At 36.8% G+C, this 12,019-nt stretch overlaps 1 protein-coding gene across 1 annotated transcript in view; it reads left to right on the forward strand.

Annotated features, from left to right (window-relative positions):
- XPO4 (exportin 4) overlaps positions 1 to 12,019 on the forward strand; it is a 76,660-nt gene that overhangs the window by 45,714 nt on the left and 18,927 nt on the right. Inside the window, exons 7-10 of the mRNA XM_054164680.1 lie at positions 3,160 to 3,272; positions 5,683 to 5,840; positions 6,111 to 6,285; positions 10,750 to 10,926. Of these exons, the coding sequence (XP_054020655.1) occupies positions 3,160 to 3,272; positions 5,683 to 5,840; positions 6,111 to 6,285; positions 10,750 to 10,926 (623 nt within the window). The remainder of the gene's footprint in view (positions 1 to 3,159; positions 3,273 to 5,682; positions 5,841 to 6,110; positions 6,286 to 10,749; positions 10,927 to 12,019) is intronic.

Raw genomic sequence — 12,019 nt, forward strand, 5'->3', positions numbered from 1 at the left:
TTATGGTCTTATCCTGTTATGGGTTTAAGAGCTGGGATGTCTTCACCATGGAGTTGAAAGTCCTTCAAGTACCAGAGAGGTGCAAGGAGGCAGACCAGAAAGTGTAATCTTTTGTTATTTCATTCTCATCAGGCCTGCATCTCCCCTTTATAAATGAACAGCACCGGCTGTTCAGCCTGCTCTTCTCCCTCTGTCTTCTTGGTGCAGACTTTCTTATCTCTACCATGTCACAGAAGATTTGTGGCCTGGCTCAGCCTTGGCAGGGCTAATTTTTAATGCATGATTCAGGGTGGGGCAAGGTGGCATTTGAGGCCTGGGTTTTTGCCCTGTTTTGAGGGAGGTTGTGGAAAGCTTTGGCTTAATGAGGTTCTAAGTCCAAATTGAAGAACAGGGCTGGGGTTGACTGTGGATTTGTGTATTTGTGTAAATAGTTGTGGATAGTACTCCTGTTTAAACTTCCAATTCTTTCCAATCCTGTGTGAAGCATTTTCTTTTACACCTTTGGGGAGAGGTAAAGAGCATACCTGTCTTCTACCTAAACCCAAGACATGTCCTCTTCCTTTTCAGGCACTAATTATTAAGTATATGAGCCTTATCAAACACAAAGGAGTCCAGTTATATTCTTCAGCTTTTCAGTAGAGCTTGGTACATGTTATTGGGTAATGTGTTCCAATTAAAGCAGAAATTTCTAGTCTCTGTAGGAATCAGTGTCTTAAGTCTTGTGAACAGGCATGCATAGTCATGCTTCTGGTAGCTGCTTCCTGCCTTGAATTTCCATGTCATTCAAACGGAACTGTAATGAAAGTTGCTCATTCTTCAACAGAATTGGGAACATCGCAAACATTTGTATTTATTACTGGAACAGCTTTGCAATAGTTTTTTTTGTTCAAAGAAACAAACAAAAAAACCCTACAGAATGTCAGAGCAGGCTGGTATGTTCCTATGCCTATATTGTGCTAGTTCTGTACTCTTCATTTCCTCACAGGTATTGAGAATTATATTACTTTCTGGTGATAAATACTGCATCTGTCCTGTGTACACCCATGTACTAGGTAATTCAGTGCTATTTTTCTCTGATTTGGCATAACTGTACTGCTGCTAACACAGCTGAACCATAGCATGGAATAAGTTGAGGTATTTTATGGCAGCAAGCTTCTCCACAGCCAACATGTGCTAATGTTTGTACATCTAGTAGGTGATGGAAAATGAGTGTAAGATCTCCATGATAGATGTAGCCATAATTTGTATTGTTCATTGAACAGGTATTTTCCCTACAAATCTGTTATTGTCAAATGTGTCATCAGTCCATTAGCGTGAGAAACAGTACTAAAAATAACAGGATAGGGCAGCTAAATACTGAGGCTTGTTAAAATAGTGACAGCAAACTAGCCCTTCTTTCATTCCACATGAAAAGTGTTATGTAGCTGGTCCCTTCCGCAGACACAGCTTAGCGAAGACCAAATCGATTGTCAGAGACTGATAATATGCCCATGATCATCTTTTGATACTGATACATTTCCAAGCCAATCATTTATTGGAGAGTTTTTCTGTAACATTCCAAATGAAAAGGGTAAAAAACATAACTTAATTTCCCAAATAACATTAGGTTTAATTTGTGATATTACTCCTGAAAACAAGATGTTTGCTTGTGATAATTTCATGCTTTTTTTTCCCTCCCCGTCTCTTTTTTTCTTCATCCTCCATCCAGGGGAACTGAAGCATCTGTATTTCAAGTGGAAGTAAACTAGACCATTCTATGATTATTTTTTTTTTTAGTTCTTCCCAGATGATATATTGCAAATCTGGTGTGGTTCACCGTACACTGCTAATTTTGAAACCGGTGAAACCCGTTTTGTTTTGCACTGATGTGAAAATCCCTGATCGTTGTTAGATGTTACAATGTGCTGACAACAGTTCTGGACACATGCCATCAGTTAAGGTCCACTGGGTTCTGTGCCATGGAAAAGGTTGCTTTTTTGGAATGTGGTTCTGCACAGTGTTATTAGGATTTTCTGATTTTGGCAGGAAGAGAAGACCAGTGTAAAGACACTTAAATTGTGCGTCCTGCACTGTGCCACAATTCTTTGTATTAAGCTAGGCATTTTCTGTAGATGTTGTTCTGTTAAAACCCATCGAAAGTTAAGAAGTCTTTTTTTAGTGCTATCAGTGTGGTATTGATTTTCTTCTAGACACACAAGGAATTTTTTTTATACACATTTTTTATAATACCTGATAGCTTACAGTACAAAAGGTAAACAGTTCATTACCAATAAGTAAATTATATGCATGCTGTTGCTTGCACTCATGGTTGGGTTAGAAAAGGATCAGAGGGGACAATGAAGAATCCTTCATTTAAAACAACAAATGAAAATGTATGTTGATGAATTAAAGCAGATTTACCGTTACTCATATTGAGTGGTGTCACAGAAGGAAGCACTTTCAGTAGTCTTTAATGTGCATCATCAGACTGACAAGGAATGTAACCTACTTGTTTGAATGCTTTTGCTAATGTCCCTTTTTTCTGTACTAGAGCATTTGCAGAATTGTGTAAATTATGCCAAAGCACATGGTAAGAACTGAAATCAGTGCAGCAAAATTGTGGCTCCATGGTGTGCTCATTTTGTGTGTGTCTTACAAACAAGTTTAGCATCCCTAATGCTTTTATTCTTCAAAGTGCGATTAAAAACATAGCTAATGCAGGGCTAACCTATCTGCATTCTGTGACACGTATTTGGCTATTTAGAAAAACAGGATATAGGTTTCAGTGAGCTATCTTTAGCTATCAAGGCCTTTTTAAAAGCTGCCAGGAAAATTGTTTAGAAAATTATTTCCTGTTTTACATAAATTTTAACACCTGTTAATTGCGGTTGCTTTTTTCCCTTCTCACTGTGTCACGTTAGACACTCTGGTTATCAAAGTGATTGTATCACTATGGTATGTCTCATAATTATGATCAAACTGTTATCTAACATTCCTGGAGCATTCTTTTTTTCAATACTTAATACCTTTTATTCCTTGGCCTCATGCATGAATTATGCTGTGTATGTGAAGAGGCTTAAAGTTTGTTTCCATTACATTCTTTCTGAATGGATCCTGTTGTATCTAGGATTTTTTTAAAGCCAAGTAGGAATGTTATTGTTGACCTTGACACCAGATAACTGGGCAGACATTATATAGCTATGTTTGAATCCTCACAAAATGTGATGCTAAAGCCAACAGAATCCTGGCGTGAGACCCTCCTGGACAGCAGAGTTATGGAGCTTTTCTTTACAGTAAGTTTCTTTCTTCAACTTTCGTAGTCCAGACCACAGGGAAAGCAGCTCCTTCCTGTTCTGTAACTGTATTGTTGGTCTCTTCCTTTTGCATCAGGTAAGACTTTGATTCTGTTAATTTCAGCTTGCTTATCAGAGCAAACAGAAGTATTGTATGTAGGGTTTGGTAACCCTAGGTTCCCAAACATGAATTTTGCCTATAAATTGTTTTAAATTGCTGACCATTAACAAAAGAAAAAAGGTGCATAGCTATCTAAACTTTTGTACATTTAATACTTCTGGACATGTACTCATTAAGTGAAACCAAGCTTAATAAGGAGTAGTAGAGTATATTTCTCAGATAAGGTGTAACGGCTCTCAAAGTAAGATCAAATGAACGGTGTGTGCTTACTGATCTTAAAGCATTTGTGCAACGGAACAGCTGAAAATAAGTAATGTAGTTGCAGTTTTCTAGCCAGTTTCAGCATATGGGATTCTGCATCTCTTTCCTCAGCAGAAAGTAAATCCAGACAAGTTAAAAGAGATTAAATTAGGACGGATGGAGAAGAGGCAAAGTTGGGAGAAGGGAATGTAATACTCAATCTCTGTAATTTAACCCATAATAATAAAACTGGATAGAATGAGTATTATTTTCGTTCTGCAACTGTTGGGAGTCATTTGTAGTTGTTGCTCAGCTAAGAGTTACTGCAGCAGCAACGCATACTGGCTTATAAATTCATTTATTGAGCTATTCTGTCTTCTGTTACATCTCTTGGGACCTGAGAATTCAGCAGTCACAGGCTATTGTCATTTTTGCAAAGCAGAGGAATAATGTGCTCAAACCTTGGACAAAACTGGTGTTAGACAAAGTAAATGTAACTCTCCAGTGCTGCTGGAGAGTTGTCTGATACATGTTTGGGTATATGTCCTTACTTTCTAGGATTGTTTTTTTATGAGTTAGATTTTCTTCTTCCCCCTTTTTTTATTTTCTTAACTGCAAGTTCATCTGTTCCAGCAGTTTTGAAAAGGTGAAAAAAAAATCACTGGCAGAACTCATAGCAACTACACACAATCTGAACAGCTGTCTAGACTATCCAGACAGTTGCTACTGTCAGCTGTGAACCTCCACATGCAAATAACTTTTTGGCTTACATATTAACCCTTCCTTATATGAAGTTGTCAGAGTTAGATATCTGTTTCTTTGGTTGGTTTACAATTACTTGTGATAAGAATAATGTTTTGAATGACATGCAGAATTATTTTAATGCATTTGTGTTTCACTTCATATTAACCAAAACTCGCCTGCATGTGATTATTTTTGGATGATGCAAGCCAGGGCAGTATGCTGTCAGTTTTGATTTTAGATTCCTGATTTGCAATGGTTGATGCTGGTAGCATTAGTTTGCTATTTGAAGGAAAGTAAGTGAATGGTAGTAATTTATACTCATTTATCTGATCAGAGAAATTTTAATAACCTTGCAGAAGTTGGCAGGACAGCCGTGTTAGAGAGAGCCTTCAGTTCTAATCTCAGCCTAGTGTGGGACGTATATTAGGAGGGGTATTTCTGATGCAGGATTTATTTCCCCTGCTGGTTTGATCTTTCAAAGATTACTCTACCGGTTATGGGTTGGGTGAAGTTGCAACTGTAATGGTTAGTGTTTTAATTCTACTTTTAAATAAAATATTGCTGAAATATCTTTAACTAACTTTGCTTCTGGGTGATAAAGCTAACCTAGAGTTATTCAGGAAATCTTACGTGGAAAAAGTAGGAGGCATCAGCCTAAGAAAATTCTTTCAATCCACACTTGACAATTCAAGTAAGTATGTGAGAATAGGATTACTGAAAGATTTGAATCTAGAAGTTCTCACCAGCAGAAGTAATGATGTAACAGTTTGCAGAAATGTGGTAAGATTACTGCTGGCCTTTTATAATGTAAACATGTTGCCAAGGAAGTGATGCATTCATTTTTGTATGTCTTCAGTGTTTACTTCTGCTAAAGAAGCATCTATATAATCTTGATTGAACTTGTTGACTAACTTTAGCAAGACTCCATAGCCTAGGCATAGTTAGCATAATACAGATGACTGTCATTATTGCTGTTTTTAGAAGGAGCAGTATGTCTGACTGGCTGGCATCTGTTTCTCTCTTTAAGACATAACATTCGGTAGACAGTTCAATTTTCAACATGTAGGTGAGACTTAACTAAATGTTAATTTCAGTGTCTTAAATTAAGGCTTGTGATTTTGTGAGCTGAGTCATGATCTTGACATTTACGATGGTTTAGAGAGTTGTAGAAACATTTGTGTTTCAGACTGAATGGAAGTTATAGTAAGCTTTTTTTGGTGCGTGCTCTTTTGGATTGAGAGCCATGTGACTGTTGTAAGAACACCCTATTTTCCATTTGTTATTAACTATCTTGCTTCCTGAAAGGTACATCGAAAAATCAGAGAAGATACAGATATGGCCCAAGATTCATTACAGTGTCTGGCACAGCTGGCGTCTTTGCACGGGCCAGTCTTTCCCGATGAAGGTTCACAAGTTGATTACCTGGCACACTTCATTGAGGGATTACTGAATACTATCAATGGGTATGTATGTCTGATCTCTAAGTTTAGATGGCATCTTTTAATCTTTACTTTGGAGTGTTCTGTATCTGTGTGGAGAAATGGTTTGGCTTGCTTATTTCTGGGCATAGTTTGTGCTTACTGTTGGCTTATTGAAATTAAGAAAAGGCAGTTTAAAGTAGCAGACGCTTAAGTAATACAAAATAGGTTTATTGATTTAAAATGCATCAACAAAAGCAATGAACTTTTAGCATTTTTTAGTGGCAAAAACTTAACTGCTCTTTCTATCTATAGAATTGAAATAGAAGACTCTGAAGCAGTGGGAATTTCCAGTATTATCAGCAACCTGATAACCGTATTTCCTCGCAATATTTTAACTGCCATTCCAAATGAACTTTTCTCTTCATTTGTTAACTGCCTTGCACATCTCACCTGTTCTTTTGGAAGAAGTGCTGCCTTGGAAGAAGTGGTGAGTATCTGCTCTCAAATAGTAGGTAGTGGTTTTGTTTCTATTTGTGATAATTGTGACATGAGAATTTGACTGTTTTATTAATCATTGTTGTGAATTCAATGGTTTTGTTCAAGGTATTTCTGAAATTGCATCTGAGAAGGTTTTGTTTCAGACAAAATAATGAATGTAATTAATTATACTGTGTGCATATTCCAGACTCTGTTTTTGTTTAAAGCACTTGTCTCACATTTTCAATTTTAAAAGAATGGATTAATGTAAAAATATTGAAGTCTTTATTGCTGACTTGCTCTTGTAGGATTTCTCTGAAACTGTTCTAGATAATGAACGAGGTACAGTTCTGAGAGCTCAAAATGACTACATGAGTATATGGACAGATTCAATATTATCTGCTGTCAAGTGTTATGACTCAGGAACTTGTGTTTTAAGTGAGCATATCTGTTGTTAATCCCAAACTTCTAAGATGTTCAAATTGTGCCTTCATTTCTGAAACAGTTCAAATGCTAATTCTGTGTCCAAATCTAACATGGGAATTCAGAGGAATTTTTTTTCCTCTGTGTTTATGACTTTCAAACTTTAGTTGTAACATTAAAGAGTAGTTAGGGTTGTCTAAGTCTTATACTTCTTAAAAATCTATGAAAAATAAAACCTTCCTAGGACACCTAGTTTAAGGAAAGAAGCCCATAAGAATTAAGGTAAATAATATTGCACTTGAGCTATTGATGTGCAGTAGCTATTGATGTAAGATGAAACTCTTATTTCAGGCTCATTATAGGAGCACCTAGTTACGAAGCTGATGGACGTGTTTCTTCATCAGAGATCACAGATGTGTTAATTGGCATTCTTTGTAGAGCATTAGATCACATCTTTGCTGCAAGGATAAAGTATATTACATTTTTGCCCAGTGCTCACTTAAACTTTCACGTGTGTTCCTGTCTTAATCAAAAAATTTGGTGTTTAAATTTAGAATCCAAAGTACAACTTAATTTCCAAGCCTTATTGGTCAAAACTTGCCTAGCATTTGAGTTTTTCTAGTAGTATTTGCTACCTCGTAGTGAACACAGGTTTTGGTGCTCATCAGCACATTTAGGAATGCTCCTGAAATCTTCATAGAAAAGACCAAGAAAAAACACACACCTGTCTTTTAAATTAAAGAGACTAAAGGGGTGTTGTCTTCTCAATGAGCCTTTTGTTACTTGGGAGCTGGAATATGCAACCCTGTTTCATTAAAACAGTGCTTAACATAATGCCATTCAAAACAGTTCATCTCTCAGCAAAAGCTTACGGTAGTTCCTGCCACTGGTAATGTGCTTTGGAAAGTACCAACCAGCTCTGCCTAGTAAAGTGCGGCTGCCACACAGTCCTATGGATTTTGCTGAAGAAAGTCTTTTCAGTATTAAGCTTAACTGGTCTCAGATTCAGCAACATTAGAGAGAATGCAAGATTCTTTTGAGAAAATGTTCTCACTGTTGATTAATCTTTCGGTGATTCTGTGTAAGGTAAACATTTTCACTCCTTCCATTCTGTCGTGCCTCTTACTATGCTATTTCCAGGATGCTACAATATTTTGTGGTGATGTGCCTTCAAAAAAACCCCCCAAAACCAAAAACAAACCCCAAAACAACAATTCTTAAACCTTAACAGTGTGTGAGCAATAAGGCATGCTACTGAGACATTTAAGTTAGCACTGAGTTAATCCAGGTGGTGCGGTGATACTGTGTGCCGTATCTGCAGAAATGCTACTTCACATCCCTGAAATCGATCTTTTGGCTTAGGAGTATTCCAGCCATGGGTAATGTGTTCCCCAAGCTTCCTGCTTAGACTGTTTGTAGTGACACCTTCTGTGAGCTCTCTGTAATTAAGAGCTTTTGATAGATAAAATCTCATGTGAATTGGGCTCCCTAGAACCCTCACATAACATTCCTGGAATTTTTGAGAGATCTAAAATGCAACAGAATGCAGACAGGCACACTCCTGAAGATTTGTTGGTCAGAAAAGCTTTTTCTTCCATATTTCTGTCACTTCATATACCAGCAGAATCTCTCATGTGAACACTGCATAAAGCCCGTAAGGGACAAGGAATCTACTTGGTTTAAGACCTAGCTATGAGAAGCTGTCAAAACTGGGAGGTCCTGAACCATAATACACAAACCCTTCAAAGCAGTTCATATTGATTTTCAGCCAAGGGAGAAAACCCCACAATCTTCAAATGCTGTTTGCATTAACCTGCCTGTTAGGGTTGTGGAAGTTGAAAAATGTGCCTGAACACCTACACTAGTGGAGGTCAGTAAGGTGCAGCATTTCTGGGGGCTAGTTTATGTCACAAGTTGGACCAGTAATCTCTTTAAGTAACACTGGGTATGAGAGAAGTTGCTTGTCCACAGCTATGCTTTGCCTTGCTCAACACATGGAGTTAATGGAGAAATAGAAATCCATCTGAATTAGTGAAGAGTATGAACACATGTTGGATGAAGTCAGATACAAATTATGCCAAAGGCTTCTTTTTCACAAAACTGTTCTTAATGCTGTGTTCCAGTTTTGTGATATCTTGTTTGTTTGTTTGTTTAAATACCATGCTGAAAGTGATCATTCTGAATTTGGTCCTCTCTGCTCCGCTTTCAACTTTTTCCAGATTGCGTCTGCCTGACAAATGTTAAAGTGTCCTTTCTCCAAAGAGTCAGCAGGCTGTGAAGGAAGAAGTGCCAGTTTTCTTTTAATTTCCCACACTAGAGAAACTGACCATTTGCTTTCACTTCACTGGTTTTATTTTACCTCTGCTGAAGATCTGGGTTCTGCCATTGCTTCTCTTGGATCCGTCACAATGATTCCGCTCCCCAGTCTACAGCAATGTCACTTAGTTTACCTGTATGGCATCTTACCACAGCTACAGCTAACCTGGAAAAAAGATTGGGAATTTTTAGGAAGGTTCTTTTGTGACCAGATTTGTTCAATATGGATAAACTTACTTGTATTTGAGTACATGCTTTATGGAGGCACTTATTAACCCTATCTTCCTTGTGAGAATATCACAAAATGTTTAAAAACTGTTTTTCCTTTTTCTTTTTTGTTTCCCATGGCATTAACTTTATTACATTTTCAAATCAATGAATTGAATTATTTTGTTGTTCATAAGAAAAGTCAGTTTATTGGTTTATGCTGAGGATTCTTAGAAATTATTCAAAGCTATCTGTAGTTCAGATAAGTAAATATATTGCATGCACGTCAAAATATTTCAGCATTGAATGGCTGTTTGGATTCCTGTGTCCCCGAGCCAAGTTTTAAAGATGCAGTGTTATTGCCATCTTAAATTTGTGGCTTGTGTTGCTGTTGACTACATCTTGCTTCTCTCCTTGTCATCAGCTTTTGCACACATGCAGAAGTGTGTCCCATATTTATCTTCTGTCAATATGACCACTTTGCAGTTACAAAATGATGCCGTGAAGCTATCTTGAAGTGTATCCAATGGGATATCAATTTTCCCACTTAATCAGTCATCCAGCCAGTGTTTTCTTTTCCTTGCCTGTTCATCCAGCCATGTTTGTAACTTCACTCAAACTCTGGAATTCTTCTCTCTGGAGCAAGATTAAAGCCTTCATATTGCTTTACTTTATCAAGGAATCATTTTGCTGTGTATGCTATCTCAAAGTAATTTTTGTGAGCAATCCTGTTGGTTAAAACCTGAGAAGACTTTTAGAGGAAAGGAATGTCCTGTTCTAGCAGCAAGTTTATCTGTACAGTCATCACTTGGAACCAGTTGAGGTCAGATCTATTACTAAAGTTCAATTTTTGCATCAAATGGAAAAAGTTGATAGGTACATTAAAAATCCTTCTAAATAGAAATGGCTGAATTGCTATTTCAGTTGTTTAATTTGTCTGTAACCCAGGACTTTTATTTTTCAGAGAGATGATTTCATTTTGCAACTCATGTATTACATAGAAACACACATGAATAACTAAAAACATGAAGCATCAGTTAAAATGCACTTCACAATTGGACGTGCAGGCTTATTCTGTGGAAGAACGGGTTTTTGTTTGCTCACTGAATGAGAAGTTATGTATCATCAAGACAGGCTGCCTGTAGTAAGGTTTCTTGAACAATAGCAATCTTACAGTGATTTCCTCTGGAACCATCATCTATTCTCTCTCTCAAAAATAGTTGAATGCCTTCTATATTTTCCTGGTTAAAAAGAAATGGCTTGATTGTTGTTGTTACTAGTATGAGCTGGCAGCTAAACACTATGACAGTTTCTTAAAGCCTAGGAAGCATGAAAGCTGGACTGATTTTTCTCAATGCGTTGCTTCAGTTCATTTTGGTATTTTTCATTGCTATCCTTAGATGTGGTTTTTTGACATTGTTTTAAATTATTTCAACATTAGAAGAACATCTGTTAAATAATAATATAAGTATGCTCCTCTGGTTTGGTTGGAATACAATTTTTGTTTTGTTTCTTTCATCTCTTACAGCTTGACAAAGATGACATGGTGTATATGGAAGCATATGATAAGTTGTTGGAATCTTGGCTTACTTTGGTACAAGATGACAAACATTTCCATAAAGGTTTCTTTACCCAACATGCTGTTCAGGTCTTTAATTCCTACATTCAGTGCCATCTAGCTGCTCCCGATGGCACAAGGAATTTGGTAAGCTCTCATTCTAATAGTTCTTGTTGATGATATATAGTGACTAGCTTACGGTGTGTACTATGTGTAGCTCAAGGGAGATAGTATAGAATTCCTATTTCTGACTTTGAAAATTAAAAAAATAGCTGAATTTGTTACTCACTGGTTGTTTTCCAGTCAGTTTCTCTTATTCTGAACAGGAAATAAAGGAATACAACATTGAACATTTCTTAATTCTTTTTTTTTTTTAAGGAAAAATAAATAAGAAATTTGTTACTCAAATCCATATGCATCTTACTGTTCTTCCCACAGAAGCAATGACTAAATATTTTACCACCTTTCTCTGGACTTGTGTCTCAGTTAAAATCCCTAATGAAACTGGAAACTTTTTATATGGTTGTTACCTGCCATATATTACCTTCAAAGTATACTTTTTATGTATAATTGCCATGCATAAATAACTGGGGGGGGGGAGAAATGTAGAATGACTGTGCTCAGGCTGGAAGAACTTGGAGTGTTACATGGTTCTTTTCATTAAAATGAATTTCCAATTGAATTTTCAAGGTTCTGGAGAAAACTTAAAAGTACCTCCTGTATCTCATGAACCATTGAGAAAGAAAGCAGATTAGTCTCTGCCAGGAGTCTGGATCTTACTAAAACACATTCTCATACAGAAAGTTGGATGCAGATGTTGAATGAATTAATTATTGTATAGATTCAACTCAGTGACTGCATAAAATGACTTCAATATGATGTTGCGCAGAGATTTCCAAGATAACTCATTCTGAAAAGCACTATAAAACTTAATTCTAATATCTCAGTATGTAACAGCTGGTAATAACAGGACCAAAACAGAGAGAAATATTTCACAGGACAACTTTGAATTCATATCAGACAGTCTTGACATAACTCATATGCACAGGTTAATTCATGTCATTCTGAGAGAGAAGCCATTTATCCCATCGGTAGCCCTTTAAAAGCCACAGCTGGCATTTTAGAATGCTTCTTGGTCGATATCAAAGCAGTAACAGGAACTTTCAGTCTCTTCTTTGAGAGCAGAGGCTCATCCTTCAGCAAACAGCTGCAACTTTGAAGTTGCCAAAAGAGAATGATT

This window comes from Dryobates pubescens, chromosome 10 (genome assembly GCF_014839835.1).
Source record: "Dryobates pubescens isolate bDryPub1 chromosome 10, bDryPub1.pri, whole genome shotgun sequence".
Taxonomy (NCBI): Eukaryota; Metazoa; Chordata; class Aves; order Piciformes; family Picidae; genus Dryobates; species Dryobates pubescens.